The sequence below is a fragment of the Ylistrum balloti genome, unplaced genomic scaffold, assembly GCF_031769215.1.
Source record: "Ylistrum balloti isolate Yb309-2 unplaced genomic scaffold, AGI_CSIRO_Ybal_v1 Utg369592, whole genome shotgun sequence".
Taxonomy (NCBI): Eukaryota; Metazoa; Mollusca; class Bivalvia; order Pectinida; family Pectinidae; genus Ylistrum; species Ylistrum balloti.
Genome location: NW_026781877.1, coordinates 445014 through 465601, shown reverse-complemented (window position 1 = coordinate 465601; position 20588 = coordinate 445014). Strand labels below are relative to the sequence as shown.

The 20588-nt window shown below is 35.9% G+C and overlaps 2 protein-coding genes across 2 annotated transcripts; both read right to left on the bottom strand.

The window, feature by feature from the left end:
* Positions 1-13779: 13779 nt before the first annotated feature.
* Positions 13780-15295, bottom strand: LOC132545108 (uncharacterized protein K02A2.6-like). The gene is made up of 2 exons (XM_060208777.1): positions 14756-15295; positions 13780-14640 (listed from the first exon to the last, which is right to left on the bottom strand). The coding sequence occupies exons 1-2, from the start codon at positions 15293-15295 to the stop codon at positions 13780-13782; spliced, it is 1401 nt and encodes a 466-aa protein (XP_060064760.1).
* A 763-nt stretch (positions 15296-16058) lies between these two features.
* On the bottom strand, positions 16059-17699 carry LOC132545088 (uncharacterized protein K02A2.6-like). The gene has a single exon (XM_060208757.1). It carries the CDS (start codon positions 17697-17699, stop codon positions 16059-16061), a length of 1641 nt encoding a protein of 546 aa, XP_060064740.1.
* Between the last annotated feature and the right edge of the window lie 2889 nt (positions 17700-20588).

Here is a 20588-nt window from a genome sequence, read left to right as displayed (position 1 = left end):
CCTTTGATCTTTCTTTGGAGGAATTATTATCCATCAACAGCAACAAATTTTCGCCTCAACATCATTGTCTATCCATTTATTCACTCTTGATTATAGGTATAAACAGAATCAAAATAGACAAACTTTGGCAAGTGCCCAAATCAGGCCTCATAATCAAATTATCGAAATCTCTGTGAAAAAGGTTCGTTAATAAGAGTACGATAAGAGTTAAATGGTATTCCACACGTTACCTATAAGTAAATAATCGCTTTCCCACCCGTATCCTGTCAGAAAAAGTTATAGCCCAGCTGAACATAAAATAAACACAAACATTGTCTCCGTATCTAAACACGATACCGCACACCTGGTCAAAACTGACGTACAAATTCCCGCGTTATTTGAATTTACGTCACCTTATTCTGCGTTACATGGAAACATCCCGAGTTATTTACTATCCGAATGCAGAAATTTGATCATTTTCCTTTAACGTTGACACTTTTCCTTTAAATATCTAGCAATCCGGCAAACAGTGTCCAATGTGTTTCGATATTTACAGTAAGTGGCCTCGTTTTGAATTGAATTAAGAGGCACCTGGGGGGTAATCGACATATCGAAAAAAGGATGAAAGAGTGGTTTCCCTTTATACAAGGGAAAACAGGCAACGATTCAATAGGCCTATGTTGCTTTATCTTTTAACCTATTTCATGTACTGACAGAGACGTATGTGACACGCGTTTATGCAGTCTCTAGTTTTAATTTGCAATTTTCATAGTGCATGGTATCTTAAATTTTGTAGCACAAAAAGGAATAAAAATAAACTCATAGGAAAGTTTTTGTTCGCCTCTGACTATGATCACTATGAAATTATGATAATTGCTTAGAATAAACTTTTAAATGAAATATCTACCCCGTGTGTAAACCTAATAAAGTAAATTAAAAGCATTGGTAAAAAAAGTCAGCACTATTTTTTCATTATCTATAGGCACCTATTGCTAAAATATTATCAAAATGTCAATTTTTTTGTTAAATTTTTAAGCAGAACATTATATATAAAATAAAACAATATCAATAACAGCTGAGAATAAATGTATTAATTTAATGTCCCAAACTAAGCGATTTTTACCAATATCAAAGACAGATGCTTAAAGCATTTGATTATTTTCTGTGCATCGTATTCTGAACGGAAAAAACCATCTTGATTAAGATACATTGAAAGAACCAAAATTGAGTCAGTTTCATAAAATGTAATTAATTAATTAACTACCTAATAATACCTCATGTATTTGACTGAGTGTTTAAAAAAGTGTTTGATTTTTAAAACTATTTATTGTCTGATGTCGACCAACCAAAATGTTTATCTTAGAAGATATCGTGACTCAAGTACAAAAAAATTGTTAAAAGAAATTAATCATTGTTCCTATGTTAATTTACTTCTTTTAAGTCGAAGTATTTAATAGAAAGAAGAAAACAAAATCGACATTTTCTAGCCATAGACAATCGAAGGTTTTAAAATTACTCTTATGAAACATATGGTGCAAATAAGGATGAAGTTTTTATCGATTGTATTTTAAAGGCAACAGGTGACCAAGTTGTTTAGTCTGATGTCATTAATTATGATGAATCAACAAAGTTTCAAATCCTAAATTTGACCATTACATTGATTACGAAAATGTAAACAATCTTAATTCCAGAGATAAAATTCTAGAAAATCATAAATAATTTAGGATCGCACCATGATGTGCAACACAAGAAAATGTCTTCAGGATAAACAATCATCGTCTATAGGGAGTCAAATGTCTTCCCGATAAACAATCATCGTCTATAGGCAGTCAAATGTCTTCCCGATAAACAATCATCGTCTACAGGCAGTCAAATGTCTTCCCGATAAACAATCATCGTCTATAGGCTGTCAAATGTCTTCCCGATAAACAATCATCGTCTACAGACAGTCAAATATCTTCCCGATAAACAATCATCGTCTACAGGCAGTCAAATGTCTTCCCGATAAACAATCATCGTCTATAGGCAGGCAGTCAAGTGTCTTTCCGATAAACAATCATCGTCTATAGGCAGTCAAATGTCTTTCCGATAAACAATCATCGTCTATAGGGAGTCAAATGTCTTCCCGACAAACAATCATCGTCTATAGGGAGTCAAATGTCTTCCCGATAAACAATCATCGTCTATAGGGAGTCAAATGTCTTCCCGATAAACAATCATCGTCTATAGGGAGTCAAATGTCTTCCCGATAAACAATCATCGTCTACAGGCAGTCAAATGTCTTCCCGATAAACAATCATCGTCTATAGGGAGTCAAATGTCTTCCCGACAAACAATCATCGTCTATAGGGAGTCAAATGTCTTCCCGATAAACAATCATCGTCTATAGGGAGTCAAATGTCTTCCCGATAAACAATCATCGTCTATAGGCAGTCAAATGTCTTCCCGATAAACAATCATCGTCTATAGGGAGTCAAATGTCTTCCCGATAAACAATCATCGTCTATAGGGAGTCAAATGTCTTCCCGATAAACAATCATCGTCTATAGGGAGTCAAATGTCTTCCCGATAAACAATCATCGTCTATAGGGAGTCAAATGTCTTCCCGATAAACAATCATCGTCTATAGGTAGCCACACGTTAACACCGCGAACACACTATGTTGTATAACGATAGTATGCATCGTGCCGTTATCAACTTAGAGATTTTAATTTGTTCTTAAAATCTATGACCCAAAAGCAGAGAACCCTGTCGACTTCATCGGAAATCTTATGGCATGTAAAATCTACCATCATTCCGTTATCCTTGTCGGCAGTCATTCCGTTATCCTTGTCTACCCTCATTCGGTTATCCTTGTCTGCTGTCATTCTGTTATCCTTGTCTAACCTCATTCGGTTATCCTTGTCTGCCGTCATTCTGTTATCCTTGTTTACCCTCATTCGGTTATCCTTGTCTGCCGTCATTCTGTTATCCTTGTTTACTCTCATTCGGTTATCCTTGTCGAAATTTTCCTCACTGAATCTTTGGTCGAGATAATTCTTGTAATGCTGACGAAAGGATGACTGAATTCTGGACAGTTTGTAGCAGACACGAATTAGATTTATGATATGAAAACTTTATCGAAATTCTAATACAGATTTCAGAAAATAAGTTGGTTAATGGAAAACATGACTTAAGTTGAGAGACAACAAAAAACATAATAAATATGATAATGACACTATCACACAGTTGCATATTAATATATTTACACTTGCATTATAATATGAATCGCCAATGGATTTTCTCAGCCTGAATTAAAAAAGCTATACTGTGAACAAAAGACTGGACCAATGGCTGGAGAAATTGGCTGACCTATCTCTAATCTAAGATGCATTTGGACAATGCCCTGGGCTTGTGATATCGAATGACCCACACATGATTTCTGTGCTTTGGTGGTAATCCTTATGTTTCGTTGTTTTTAAATATACAGTATATAAACAATAAAGATAAACACTTTTAATTCAGTATTGAAATATCATGTTATTGATATAAGCTGACGTCACCGATGGCAACGGACGTGATTGTCACGAGCTCCGCTGGCGAAGAGTCTTATATTACCAATTTACACCGTAAACAAGGACAGATTGCAGTTCTTTTTGGCAGAGACGTGCCAAAAGGCACTACCGACTCACAGTTAAAATTTCAAAAGATTTGAAGCCAGGAAAAGGTTTAAATACGTTGAACATCAATATGCCGCAACCAGCAGGCAAGCATGGCGACCTAAACAAACAACAAGATAAAGATACAGTGGCCCGCGCGACAAGATCCTAAAGAGACATACAAATCGAGCAAAAATGTGCCGAAATCATGGAGGTCTTTGAGGATAGCATCAAATCCCTGGAGAATTTGATACAGAGCAAGTGCAACGAGGAACAAGTAAAGGAAATAATTAGAAAAGAGGTCAGCAAAATCACAGAAGAGGGTAAAAAAATCTATGCACTCCAAGGGCAATACCACTGATAAAGATATACGGCAAGATGTTATCTCAGAACTGAATGAGAGAAAATCTAGGGAATCCAACATTGTTGTATTCGGCGTAAAGGAGCAAACTGTTGCCGATGGGAAGGCAAGGAAAATTGAAGACGTGAAAGAAATACAGAAAATGCTCGAGACATGCAAAATGAAAAATGAGGACAACTTCGCCAAAGTAATTAGACTCGGCAAGTATGGTAAATCTAAGAACAAATCTAGGCCTATCTTAGTTCCTTTTTCATCATCCGGGGAAAAGAAAGTTCTCTTCAAAAATATATCTGCACTTAAAGACAATGCGAAATACAGCATCATCCGGACAAGTCACGATCTTACCATAAAGGAACGAAAAGAGGAAACCGCCCTGAGAGCAGAGGCAAAATCAAGAGAAAGGAACGAGTCGAGGAAATATATACACCGCGTACGGGGACCGCCGTGGAACATGAGGATCGTACGGCTGGCAGTGAAAAGGGCTTAATAAAACATACACATAAACTCCGATGCATGTTTACAAACGCTGACACACTTACAAACAAAATTGAAGAACTAAAATCTATAATCAGACAGGAGAAACTGGATATCATTGGAATAGTCGAGGCTTTCCCTAAAAAATCAAGGTACCAGATAAGCAAGCAAGTCTGAGTTGAGCATAGAAGGCCACGAGGTTTTTCCCGGGGAAATAAAGCAAGATCGTGAATTGAGAGGAATCGTTATTTACACGGCACAAAATCTAGGAGCAACGGAAATACCAATTAAGAATAAGTTTGACGAGCGTTGTGGATCAAAATTAATCTGGAAAAAGGAAATGTATTAACAATCGGATGCCTCTACAGGAGTTCAAACAGCGTAGATGAAAATAATTTGGATTTATGTACACTACTTATCAATACAGAGGTAATTAAAACATCTGACTTACTGATATTGGGAGTCTTCAACCTGACAAATATAGACTGGCATCAATGGATACCGTCTAGGGGATCAGATAGTCTGGAACATAACTTTCTAGAGGCGGTGAAAGCCTCATTCCTGTTTCAACATATCAAAAATCTTCCTGAAAGCTAGAAGGACGGTCAGGTTACTGCAATACACAAAAAGGGGACAAGAAATCACCAGCAAATTACAGGCCAAATAGCTTAACAAGTGTACTATGTAAAGCTATAGACAAAATCATCAGGACAAGAATAATGACCCACCTGGAAGATAACAATCTCCTAAGTAAGCACCAATTTGGATTCGTCATCGAAAGGTCAACTGTCTTACAGATGTTAAAAGTTATTGATCATTGGACAAAGGTTATCGATCAGGGGGGATCAATCAGAGCAGTTTATTTAGATTTTATGAAAGCATTCGACACCGTCCCACATCAATGGCTCCCAGGCAAACTAAAGGCATACGGATTATCACCAGAAATAATCAAATGGGTTCAAAGTTTCTTAACTGGCAGAAAACAGCGCGTATCAGTTAATGGGGAAATGTCAGACTGGAGGGCGGTAACAAGTGGGATCCCACAAGGAAGCGTTTTATTTCCATCCCTTTTTATAGTTTACATCAATGATCTATCGGAAACTATTAACGCACTTAAAGTACATATTTATTTGCAGATGATACAAATATTTACAGTCATACCGATAACTTGAATCAACAATGGTCTGATACATGGCTCTTGAAATTTCACCCGAACAAATGCAAAGTTATGCACATAGGAAAGATAACCGATAATACACCGTTACACTTATTATGGAGACGAGGGAAATAGAAGAGTCGAGGTTACATTAGATCAGGTAACAAAAGAAAAGGACCTTGTAATTATAACAGACAACAACCTAAATATCAACGAACATATTCATGATGCAGTCAATAAAGCCAATAGAATAATGGGAACCATCCGAAGAACATACACGTACTTAGACAAAAAGTCGTTCTGTCTTTTATATAAAGCTCTTGTACGTCCGCACCTGGAATATGGGGCCTGCGTGTGGAATCCCTATCTGCAAAAAGACATAAATGAGATGGAAAATGTACAGAGAAGAGCAACGAAACTAATTCCGGGAATGGAAGACCTAAGCTATGAGAGCAGGCTAAGGATTCTTAAATTATCGACACTGAGGCAAAGAAGATTGAGAGGAGATATGATTCAAGTATACAAGCTAACACATGGAGGATATGATAGGGCTGTCGCTGAGGATTTCCTGATTCAAAACAATAACAAGATAACAAGAGGGCACAGTCTTCAACTATCAAAAAGAAGAGGCAGACTTAATCTGAGGAAGTATTCTTTCTGTGAACGGGTAGTGAACCACTGCAATTCACTTCCTAATGCCGTTTTAACGTCACTAACAATCCAAACTTTCGAATCCCTGTTGGATAAACATTGGAGGCAAACTGAATGTAAATATTATCATGAACTGGACAATAACACACTGATCCATATCCGGGATGCTAATTCTTTTTAACTCTGATCCGGATATATAGGCTTAATAAGCCTGCGTCCAGTAATATATTATTATTATTATTATTTCTGTTGCTAACCGAGTGCAAATAATTATTAATGCTGAGATTATGAACAGGGAAAATTATACCAGGCCAACATTGGGCTAACGTAAATAAATTAATTGTTTGTCATCCGGTTAACGTTTGGCCAACACATTATAATTGATTGTTAGTTTTATTTCATTCAATCAACGTTGGAACAATGCAACAAAATTAATGGTTCGGATTACAACAATAAGCCGACATTGGGCCAACATCATAACGCCAACGCGGGACCAACCGAACAAGACTATAACGGAGCTCCGGATGTCGGAAGAATGGCTCAATATAATTGAATTTTGTTGTAAGAATTCCTGAGTAAAGCTAGATGACCGTCGAAGATCACACTCATAGATCAGTGCTGAATTTTATATGATAAATGTTTTATGTTCGTTAGAACGCAGTGAATTAGAATCATAGCTTCTATTACCCAAAATCCACTTACCACAACACCAGGTAAGAACCGCCCACCCGCTGATTGGATTAAAATATCTTGACCAACAACGGCTTTCATGTGGAAATGTAAATGACACTGAAATCTTAAATAGATCAAATAAATGTTTTCTGTCGTGTGAAAGTACACACCATAGCTGATCGTGTAACATCTCTTTATGTGAACATTCAAGTTCTTTGTACATAAAGTCACGACAGTGACATAAGAGCATATATTCATTATCACGCATTTCACACAAAGTTTGACCATTTTCTTCTATTGTTGATAACACGGTGGAAAACGTAAAGCATATTTGAAAAAAAAACATGAAGTGAGAGATGCCAGCATCGCCGTTCATTCTTTCACTTAGACATGGTTGTTGACTAAATACTTCAGTTGTTGGTTCGGGAAAACACAAACCTTCAAAAAACATTCAGAACTTTGAACAAGTTGCATTTTTTGTAAAATATTAACACTGTTAGGAATAACAACTCTGCTGAAAGGGTAGAGATTAAATTCAACTCGATAATAAGACGCCATCATGAATTATACCATTTACAATTGGTAGCTGTTTTCCATATAAAATGACATCGCAATGAACACTGGGTTTCTATATTGTTGTGAAAACAACCATTTTAGGTTGAAGTGAGTGAAATATTGTATACTGTGAACTATTAACGTTATTGCTGACAAGACCAATATCATCGGCTTGCGGGGGTATGTCTTTTTATAGTAACCTACATGATCAGATTCAAGGTATAGAATTTCCATTTCTAAGAATAGCGCTAGGATTTTACGTAACTGTGGTTTCACTTTCAAAATCTTTTAATAACACATCAACTGAAAAAAAACTATGAAAACCATGTTCAAACGAATCATTTCATATATTTCAAGAGACGGTTTGAAAGTCTTATCAGAATGATAGTTTTTCAAGAGGAGCAAGTGACTCAGTTTAAGAGGAAATACAATGGAATTCCCCGATCTATTTATAGTACCCTGTCAGAATTTCAGAAAATATGACGATGCCTTATCCCTGTATATATAAACTTAGTGCATAAAATTTCCATTTCTAAGAACAGTGCATGGATTTTACGTAACTATAGTTTAACATTAAGATTATTTTAAGGCCTTACGTCAACTTCATGGGTTTCCATGAAATTAACATTATATAAAAGATGTGGTTTGAATAATTCTCGTCATACGAGTTCAGGTAACACAGCTGCAAGGTAAGGATATATTTAGACCTGTTTCTTTATGTATGTCTGGCGTTTTAGAATACTTAATTAGTCAGGTTCGGTTTTAATTTTTATAGCGTTTATGATAACTTAAAAGTAGAAACTTTGTTAAATATTCGGAATTTTGTAGGTACAAGTGTGTAGTTATATCTAATACATGTTAATTTTAATCAGAACCTGAATAGAAATTTTGTTTTGTTTTCTTTACCGGGTACTGAACTAATTTAACAATGTTATACAATCCTTATGTCAAAGTATTTTTCATGTTCCGTTGCAAATGGTTACATGTAAATATCTTGGATATTTATCAATAATAATCATAGGTAACGTCAAACTCCGGATTTACATTTAAAACCGAAGTTGGAACACACCTTGGCTAGGAAAATATAGTACTTTTCATGTTTTTTTTTTTTTTTTTTTCAAAACAATTTTAATGTTTATTGAAAATAGATAGTATGATACCTGGATACTTAAGAAAAATTGTAAATTACGCTGACAAAAAAGTAGTCCATTTCTTTACAATGCCATATAAAGCTCCCTTAGTCAGCTGATAGGTAATACAGAACTAAATAACGAAGTAAACAAAACACAAATGTTCAATACAAAGGTATTACATTTTGTAATGAATTACACGTAAATCTTACTTCCTGTCAAACATCAAAGGAGTACATCCTTACTAACAAGTTAAAACTATCGGAAATGATTTAGATGCCAATATTGCATTTCGTTGATGTAACTATTCTAACAGAATCTAATACAGTAAACATAAACATTCAACAATAATTTTCTTCTCACACAGTTACACTGCATTTTATACAACGATATGATATCAGGGGGAGCAAAATTATGGATAAATATTTATGACAATATAAAGAGACACATATATTTAATGGTTAAACCTGACCAGAACCAAACAGCGTAGTATTATCGATCAATATCTTTCTATACAAATAGAAAGAATCCTGACATTGTATCTATTTATGAGTTAACTTAATGATAATCCGCTTACTTCTGCTTGACAATTATACCAGGATAAGTAACCTGGAAATTTCGCTGAGAGCTAAAAGTGATTTGTTGACTCATAGCATTAATAACTTTTTTAAACTTTTTACGTAAATTTTACGGTAAGAATTGGTTCAACACAATGACAGAAAATCATTTCAATAATTAATATGGAGAGTTTCTTTTCCATGAGGAGTAATAGAAACACTTTTGAATCAATACACTTGGTAAGAAATACCATTGACGTCATTGTCTAGGTATACGTACATATCTGTAATCTTAACTTGTCCATTATTTAAATTGAGTCATCATGTCTATTAGCACACTGCATGCTGTAGATAGATCGGTATAGGAATAGCGTATCTCGATAAAGATATTTGTATGAAATATCCGTTTTCTGTTTATATACCGAACCATCTTAGAAGTGTACCTTATTATACAAATGAGGGAAAGAGGGTTCCCATTTTCCACAAATCAAGCATAGGTTTGATAACGCACTCTCTTAATTCTGACGTGATTTTCAACTTCGTCGAAAAACAAAATGTCCGCTATGACGCCATATTTGATTTTTTTTTAATATCTATTTTATTTTTCAAAGCATTTTAAACATACAGATAACAACTTTGCACACATCATAGCAATTGTACACCTCATGCATCCTATAATTGTACACTCATCATCATCATCACCATCCCTTCTACAATCAACAACATCATCATCTTCCTCATCATCATCCCATATACAAACATCATCTTCATCCCTTGTACAATCATCATCATCATCATCATCATCATCATCATCATCATCATCATCATCATCATCATCATCTCATATACAAACATCATCATCATCATCCCATGTACAATCATAATCATGTCATATACAATCATCATCATGTCATATACAATCAGTATCATCCATGTACAATCATTTTCACTCACTCTGTCATCATCATCATCATCATCATTTTTACTAGATATACATGTACACAAACTTTCACACCCACACATACCACAAAATGAGAGAAAAAAAAACTATGAAAATGTATTGAAATGGAGAGAGTAAATAATATGGAGGGAGAGAGAGGGGGGAGGAGTGGGGAGATGGGGAGGGAGAGAAAGAGTTTACTGGGGTAGAGGTGAGGTCTGATCCAAAAAATCAAACCAAAAAATTAGCGTCTGGTGAGAGAAAATAAATTTCTCGGAAGAATGTCAATGAACAACCAAGAGAAATACAAATTATTCTATAAATATATACCTGTATACAATGGAAAGATATCAAAGCTCTTAAACTGTACCCAGGAAATTCACAAATATTTGAACAGATGAATTAGTCTGAGATTTCTAACAATTTCTCCCATTTTATCCATTCAGCCCTAAACTTCTGTTGGGAAAGTTCCCCTTCACTATAAGCAATACTTTTTTGACACATATAATACTCTTTAATTGAACTGATTAAAACTGTCAGATTTAAGGCTTTATGTAGACATCTTGTTTTGTATATTACAATTTGATTAAAATCAAAATTACATTACCTGTCTTATTACCTATATTATTGCCATTATGTAATAAATTACCAAAGAGAAATCTTTGTTTATTAAAAGAAAATGGGATAAGGAGTGCATCAAAAAGGGTTTCTAAACTTTGTAGTAATGTTTGTGTTTCATGGCACTCCCATAGAACATGAATAATTGTTTCCTGTTCCATATTATAAAGGTTACACATAGGACTATTAGTTATACCAGCTTTAAACAAAAATGAATTAGTTGTCAATATATGTTGTATTATCCTATGTTGCAAACTTATCCAATTCAACAATAGATTCTTTCAGGGAAATTTCTGAGCCATCTAATATAAGGGTGGTGTCGTCGGCATATTGTGAAATGAAAACTGGACAACTATTAACCTCCATACCCTTAATTCTATTATTATTTCTGAATCTAATACCTAGTATTTCTACACATAAAACAAAAATATATGGAGCTATTCGGTCGCTTTGACGACAGCCTCTTTTGACATTAACAACAGATGACAGGTTACCCCCTGATTTACAGTAGCTGATACATTAGTATGTAATACTTAACCCATTTTTGAATATCTGGCCCAAAATTAAAATAACTAAATACCTTGTCAACATATTTCCACGAAACCGAATCAAAAGCTTTCTCAAAATCTAACATTAAAAGCATTCCCGGAATATTCAAATCTTCAGCAAGTTGCATATCATATACCAATCGTGTGTTTTCCCCAATGTAACGGCCTTAAAGTAAATCCTGTTTGATCTTCACATATTAACTTATTTAAAACTGACCTTATTCTATCTGCTATACAGCCTGAAGCAATTTTATAACTAATATTCAATAATGTTATAGGCCTCCAATTTTTTAAGAACTGCCTAGGCTTATCTCCCTTGGGAATACATGTAATAACACCCTGTCTTTGCGTTACAGAAAGGATACCTTTTTTATATCCCCAATTTACAGATCTTACAATAAAAAAACCCTAACTGCTTCCAAAAACATTTAAAAAATTCAACTGTATAACCATCTGTACCAGGACTTTTGTTATTTTTCATAATTTTCAACACTTTTGCTGCCTCTTCTAATGTAATTTGCCCTTCTAGATTTTTTGCCTCACTATTGTCTAATTTTGGGGCCTCAAAGGTCTCCAAATATTCAGTTAAATCAATATCTTCAATTTCAGAGGTGTCATTATATAAACTTTCATAAAAACAGCGAACCTCCTCTAGAATATCCTCTTGGCGTGTTATTACAGTATTCCCTTTCTCTATTTTTGGTATTATTTTTTAAACAAAATTTCTGTTTTCTAAATTGAAAAAATATTTAGTTGGTTTTTCCCCTACACTACCTTTAACTTTCTTAATTCTAATGTTTTCCAACTCTTTTTTTCTTAACATCTAATTCTTCAATATCTACTTGCTCTTGTTCCTCCATGTACTGAATAGTGCTCTAAGTAAATCTTCATTTCTGTTCTGTACTTTCTTTCTATATGATGAATACGATATTGTTTTCCCCCTAATTTCCATGAGTAAGGTTTCAAGAAAAAGTTGGTCATCAATCATAAATTCAATATCTGTATCTGAAATAGTATCTGAAGTATTTCTGTTGTTTACCGGAAGACAACACTGGCTTTTTGTATCTAAAATCACTTTTTTGTCTAATTTTAAGTATTCTTCATCATATAATTAAGTATTCTTCATCATATAAAAGAGATGAATTAAATTTCCACAATCCCTTATCCCTTTTGAATTCACTAAATTTTAACTTAGGTAAAGGAAACGAATGTTGGATCTGTATCCTGGTTCTATAACTGAACTTAAAATGCTTGATTACAAGTTTTCTGATATTAAAAAGTCTAAGCGTGCTTGTTTCACTGGGGTCTTTTTCCTCCAAGTGTATCTTTTACTATCTGAATGTAATTCCCTATAAATATCAACGAGACAATAACTATCAATGATTTCTAGCAGTTTCTGTCTAGCTTTCCGATTATTTACATTTTTATAACCTCTATCATAGTCTAACTCTGGATTTAGAACCATGTTAAAATCTCCGCATATAATTAACTTATCATTACCAAAATCATCAATAGTGTCTACTAGAATATCAAAAATATTTGGTGAGTCTGTGTTTGGACCATACAGTGAAATAAGTGTAATTTTTGTACCTTCTATTAAAATATCAAGTGCTAAAACGTTTCCTGATAAGTCCTTCTGTTCTTTATTTACCTTAATTTCACATTTATTGTTTAACATAATTGCCACCCCTCTACAATTCGACTTAAAAGAGTTGAAATAACAATCAAAACCCCATTCGTTTCTAATAAAATTCTGGTTTTCTTCAGAAAAATGTGTGTCCTGCAAACAGAAAATAGAATGTCCCTTAGATGTTAAGTATGAGAAAACGTCTTTCCTTTTAGTTATTGTTTCATGATCAGGAGCCGGCCATAAAGTCATTCCAAAAACACCATGTGCTTTTCAAGATGGAGGTTTATTCAGAACATTACAATATATATTACATTACACGAGTAGAACCAAGGTACATAGACTGAACCTTGTAGCGTACTTCGCCTAGGTAACTCAACTTCCATCAGACGAACCTAGCATACTAATGCTTATAATTAAGCATATTAAATTTACTGATATTATCTTACAATAACATCTCCCCCTTTTGAAGTTAAAGAAAATAACTTGCACAATATAGATATGATTACCAGCAAAATTATTTCCACTGAATCTTGTCCAATTATTGTCTCCTTTCAAAGGTCTTTATATAACTTTGCCTAATAAAAGAACAAATTCTATGCATGTAATAAATTGTCCACAAGAAATGTCTCTGAAACTGCTTTTTACCAAATAGCTTCTTAATACTGAACTTATGATACCAAATCACTAAATTATATCATTAAACATTTTTTTTTCGAACAAAACTATGACTTTGTTTTGATAACAAACAAATAAACAAAATTATTAACTTGGGAAATGAGGTAGACTGCCTCAGAACCCACAGGAGTGTAGGGATTATTCTGCCCTATTACACACAACTCCTGTACTACGCTAAGATGGAATAGCAATAGTTCATGTGACCTCATAGTCTTTCAGCCTCGTAGGAAGTTTGGTCAACCTCTTTGGACTGGTGTATGTGTTGTCCGAAACATCAGTAGGTGACGTTGACTTGTCTACAATTGGAGCTGGTGGTGTTGACGTTGACGACTTCACATGTGGTGTTGAGACTGCTGACGGAACAGTTTTCCTCGGTGTGACGTTAAGATCACCTGACAACAATTTATCGTACGTCGGAGTAATTCTGACGTCATCTGGGGCAATAGTCTGTAGATGTCTACGATTTCGTTGGTATACCCCCTTTGGCGTTCTGACACGGTATGACCTAATTTCAGGATACGCCTCTTCTACGACTCCCTTCGCGGACCAGAGTTTTTCGCCATCTAGTTTGACCTTGACCTCATCACCAATGTCCAGATCGGGTAAATCTCGTACACCATGTCGACGGTTGTAATGATAGACATAACAACGTTTATATTCTGTATCCCGTTTCCTTACATTCTTTGCATTCGGCCATTTTGGAACTAATTTCTTCTCGACGACTGGCACTGTAGTACGAATTTGTCTACCCATAATCAACTGGCTCGGGCTCGAACCAGTCGCGACGATAGGTGTTGCTCGATATGCCATAAGTGCAATGAACACATCATCTTGGTCTAGAATACGCTTAGCTGTTTTTACACCACTCTCTGCCTCACCATTTCCCTGAGGATAATGTGGACTCGAAAAAGTTTGTCGGAATCCATATTCCTTCGCGAACTCTGCGAACTCACGTGATGCAAATTGCGTACCGTTGTCCGATACAAACTCTTCCGGGACACCCCAATGTGCGAAGATATTTTTCAATCGCAGAATTACTTGACTACTCGTAATGTTCTGCGATTTCAATGTATCGGGAATAATAGTCAGTTACGATGAGGTAGTTTTTCCCCTTGTGATCACACAAATCGGCAGACACTTTTTGCCATGGTCTTAACGGTAGTTCCGTTACTTTCAATGGTTCTTTCCTTTGGGTAGGTTTGTGGTCTTGACAGAATTGACAAGAGTCTACTTTTGCCTTAATGTACTTGGTAAGGCCAGGCCACCATACGGTTGTTCTAGCGCGTTCACGACATTTCTCAATGCCCATGTGACCTTCTTGGAGATTTTCCATAATCTCTTTACGTAGTTCTTCTGGAACAACAACTCGATCACGGTATAAAAGCAAACCATTAGACACTGAAAGTTCTCCTCGTGATGCAAAGTATTCTCGTGCTGGTACATCCACACAAGTTTCTTTTTCTGGCCAACCATACTTTGTATATACGATTGCTTTTTGGACACCTGCATCATTGAACTGTGCGTCCCGTATACGCTCCAATTTCATATCCGATATTGGTCGCAACTGTTCAATCGAATTTACGAAAATTTCAATAGCAGTCTCTCTGCTGTCATTTTGTGTTTTCATAGGGTTTCGCGAAAGCGTATCAGGAACCACAAGCAATTTACCTGGAACGTGCTCAGCGACAGGATTAAATCTGCGTAGACGCATCAAGAGACGTTGGCATCTCAGTGGAGTTTTGTCGAGATCTTGCGTGTTAATCAGGGGTACTAACGGTTTGTGATCCGTTAGCAATCGAAAGCAAACCGACGAGATAACGTTCAAATTTTTCGCATGCCCAAACCGGAGCGAGACACTCCTTCTCAATCTGTGCGTATTTTGTCTCGGCCTGAGTGAGTGTACGCGAACAAAACATAATCGGCTTGAGTTCACCACCGTCGTCCTTCTGAAACAATGCAGCCACCAATCCATAGCTACTGGCGTCGGCGCTCACAACAGTTTCCCGTTTCGCATCGTAAAAGTTCAGTGTAGGAGTTTCTGTTAGTTTTCTTTTAACCTCATTAAATGCTTGTTCCTGCATCGGAGTCCATGCCCGAACTTGGTCTGATTTGAGCAAATCTGTCATCGGTTTCATTGATGTTGACAGATCTGGTAGAAACCGTCCAAGATAATTAATCATGCCAATGACTCTGCGAAGTTCTGTGACGCCCTTAGGAGCCTCCATATTTCGAATAGCTTCCACACGTTTCGGATTGGGTGCAATTCCCTCGGAACTTATCATGTGACCGAAGTACTCTATGTTCGACTTCCTGAACTCACACTTGTCTTCATTTAACTTGAGACCTGAAGCTTTAATTCTGTCCATCACCTTTTCAAGGCGTTCGTCATGTTCTTTGACCGTTTTACCATATATTAATATATCGTCTATAATCGCTTCTACGCCTTCCAAACCCGCGAGAAGTTCTGTCATCTTTCACTGAAAGATCTCTGGGGCTGAAGTAATGCCAAAAGGCACACGTCGAAAACAGAAACGTCCAAATGGCGTTATAAATGTGGTCAGTTTCGAACTGTCGGGATGTAACGGTATTTGATAGAAACCGCTACTAGCATCAAGTTTTGAGAAAACTTTGGCACCTGTAGGCTTTGGAGCTATATCGTCAAGAGTAGGCAGCATTAGTATTTCACGTTTGACTCCCTCATTCAATTTTTTCAAATCTACACAAATTCTGACATTACCGTTCTTTTTCACTACTGGTACCATGGGTGCACACCAATCGGTTGGTTCTATCACCTTTTCAATAATTCCTTCTGTTTCCATATGCTGGAGTTCCTTCGATACTTTGTCGAGTAATGGAAATGGAACACGCCTTGCTGTAGTAACACAATACGGGTTAACATTGTCTCTCAGCTGAATGGTGGCTGGTTCACAATTTACTAGACCAGAGGACCCAAATACTGACCGGCTAACCTCCTCGATTCTGATGACTAGTCCCATTTTCATTGCCGCATCACGACTCAGTAGATTATTTTGCTGATCTTTCACAACGTAGAACTCAAGTGTACAGTCTACACATTTATAGCGTACAACATGCGTAAAACGACCTACACATCCTAATGTGCCACCTGGACTCTGAAGCACAGTATCAACTTTCCGAAGTACTGGCCTTTCTTTAAAACGATTAAATGTTCTCTCTGAAATAATCGAGATGTCTGCACCTGTGTCTATTTTGAAAGTGACTGATGCCCCACAGACAGGTAAAATTACTTTCCAGGCCTCCGATGAGCCGGTACTCACTGCACCTAGAAAGAATTCGTCCGAATGTTCTTGTACAACTTCATGAACATGTTTGGCTTTACAACAAACAGCAAAATGATTCAACGACTTGCATTTATTGCACCGTTTACCATAAGCAGGACATGACCCTTTTGCATGTGACCGGTTACAGAATGTACACCTTTGTCCTCCCTGCGCATGACCGTCATGCTTTTGTTTACCCGAAACTCCATATTGTTGACGTTTTTGTTGAGTAGGACGTTTCGTCCCCGACTTTTTACCTTTACTCACTGCATCGACTGATACCGACGATTGATCTTTGATCTGTGACTTGACTTGTTCCGACTGTCTAGCAATTTGTAGTGCTGTCTCTAAAGTTAAATCGGCTTTAAGCTGTAATTTCTCGGAAATTGACTTGTCCGTGATACCGATTACTAGTCTGTCCCTGATATTATTGTCTTTCTGTGTACCAAAATCACAGTGTTCAGCCATTTCAAATAACGACCTCACAAATGCTTCAATCGATTCTGTAGGACCCTGGGACCTCATGTGAAATTTAGCCCTCTCGTGTATCACATTTCTCTTTGGTACGAAATAAGCATCAAGTTTTTCCACAACTTTGTCATATTTATCTCCATCCCCCTCATTATCAATTACGAGTATCTTGAAAACGTTCTCACCTTGTCTCCCCATATTGTAAATAAGGGCACTTTTCTGTACAGGATCTTCCTCCTTGTTCAACTTCGTAGCTGTCCTGTAATGTTTAAAGCGTTGTAGCCAATCAGGCCATTCATTTGGAGATGTGAAATCAAATGGTTCCGGAGCGTGAAATTTCGCCATCGTGATTGTCGAATCCGTTTCAGGGTGTTCTAACAATATTTCGTATGCGCGGTGAATTTCTCCCGGTTCACGATAAACTTACTTCACATCGGCACATGTATCCCACTTCTGACACCATGTTTCATGATCAGGAGTCGGCCATAAAGTCATTCCAAAAACACCATGTGCTTTTCAAGATGGAGGTTTATTCAGAACATTACAATATATATTACATTACACGAGTAGAACCAAGGTACATAGACTGAACCTAGTAGCGTACTTCGCCTAGGTAACTCAACTTACATCAGACGAACCTAGCATACTAATGCTTATAATTAAGCATATTAAATTTACTGATATTATCTTACAATAACAGTTATATCCCCGAGTTCCTGGCGGTTTGCTGACAGAATAGATACCCCTTCCATCACGTAACGTTTCCAAATAACAATAGAAAATACTCTAGCCCAGCAACAGAGAAAGTAAAGAGAAAGAAAAGATGTAAACATAGAGAACTAAAAAACATATTTTGATGATCAAAATCAAAATACAACTGTCTACTAACGTACACATACCTAAAAATAAAGAAAACCCCCGAGGACTGGCGGAAGTAAAATGAAAACCGGAAGTAGTATACTACTATTTAGAAACCTCTCAAACGTTCCGGAATTTACAAAAAATACGATCAATACTATGTAAGATAAAGGAAGAATTCTAGATAAGCATTAGTACTTTTCCGTATTTAATAATAAATTTACACATGATCAAATCAATGGGGAAAATTAAATAAAAATATACTAATTATAAATAGTATGTCTATGATAAAAAGAACTAAACTTACCAGTTTACAATAATTTTCCCAATATAATCCATTTTTCCAAATTATTAGAAATCACAAGTTACAATCCACTTTAAAGAGATCAATCAGATCGATACACCAGAGAAAGTCAATCTCTGGTGGTACTGAAACGTACCAAGTCTTGTTATCGATCACTATGCTAAAGAAAAAAAATACACATTTTCACATGTACCGAATTGTTTCCTTAAAAAGAAATATAATGCCAACGAATTCCCATCTTAACGTTTCCGTCATCTGCAAGAAACTGGTCAGTTAGTTCAGTATCGTAACCAAGTCTACGCTTCGTACCGTCTTCTAGAGTCACGAAAAGCTTCCCATCGAAGCTGTACGAGCGTTTCACACTCTTCATTTTATACGCCTGTTTCAGAATGTCTTGGTTCTTTTTGGTCAAATCCTCGAAAACAACGAACTTGGTTCCACTCAGTTTCCGGCGGTTACTTAGAATCTGGGTCTTTTTCATCCTATGGGTAAACTTACAGATAATAGTCCTAGGCTTTTCCTTATTTAATCTGCCCAGCCTGTGGGCAATGTCTACATCATTCTCATGTAAGTCCACATCGAGAGAGTCACGAACATATTTGATTTTTGCCAAAACTTCAATTTCTCAATAATGACGTGATATTTTGAATTCATTTTTGGATATGTTATGTAGAACTGAAAACTAAAATATCACTTCTTATAGGACATTTTTGTGTAAAACGTCAACTTCCGGTTTTCGACAGGAGTCAAAGTTCAAAAGCGCAATTTAGGGTACCAAACTATCAGAAACTTTGAGAGGTATAGACGTTTGATATTTCACACACATAAAGATAAGATAATTGCTTATTAGGTTTCTTAATATGAATTACCTTGACCGACTTTCAAAGACACAGGGGTCAATGATATTTATATAATTAAATGATTTTTTTTTACTTTTTAAGAGTAAAGCAACTACATGATTTTCTTATCAACCTCCTATAGAGACTTGCTTTTGATTGCTTTAAGCAAAAATTCTACAAAAAGGCCAACTTCCGTTTTTCCAAAGGGGTCAAATTTCAGAACTGCAATGTAGGCTACTAATGTATACGAAACTTCTTCTCAAGTTTGAAAGGTCCTATATACTTGATATCTAATAGATATTAAGTTAATATAGGTGTCCTTAAATGTGGTCAATATGGATGACCTTGGCCCACTTTCAAGGTCACAGGGGTCAATTATATTAATAACATTGAATGACATTTCTTTCTTTTTCAAAGGAAAACTGTTATGTGTTTCGTTTTACAACCTTCTGTAGAGACTTCTTTTTGATTGGTTTAAGCAAAACTTCCACAAAATACCAACTTTCGGTTTTCCTTAGGGGTCAAAGTTCCAAACTTAAATGTAGGGTATAAACATATACGATATTTCTTCTCAAGTTTGAAAAGTCCCAGAGGTTCGATAAATCGCAAATAAAATGCTAAGATAATTGTCTATTGAATTGGCGAATATGAATGACCTTGATCCACTTTCAAGGTCAAATGCGTCAATAATGTAAAAATTAATTCCGAAGAATTCAATTAAACATTTTTGGAAGTAAACAATTGTGAAATTTCCTTAAAAATCTCCTGTGGTCCTGTGGACACTAACTATTGATAGCAATAAGTAATGTTTTCCAAAAAAAATTAATGTCTATTCTTTTCGATACAGTTCCAAGTTAACGTCATACAGCATTATTTTGGAAAACAGTACACTCAGTGCTTCGATCTCTTACTATTGATGATTCCATTTAATACTTTGATTTCATACCGCGTGCCAATGTATTTCAGGCATTGCCATTAACTACAGGTCAAAATAAGTGAAAAGCCCGTCAAAATTGTCTATAACAATTTCTAGTTTCTGTTGTTTACATTATCTTTGCGTATATATATTTCAAATTTGTCAAAATTATGAGCAACACGCCACACCAGTAAACAAGAATGGCTTCCCAAGTGAATCGGTCGAAAATTACAATGTCAGCCACAAAGCAAAGGACAAGTTAACTGGACAGAGGAAAAACCTAGAATTTCGCTGCGGAAACTCACCATTGCAGATGG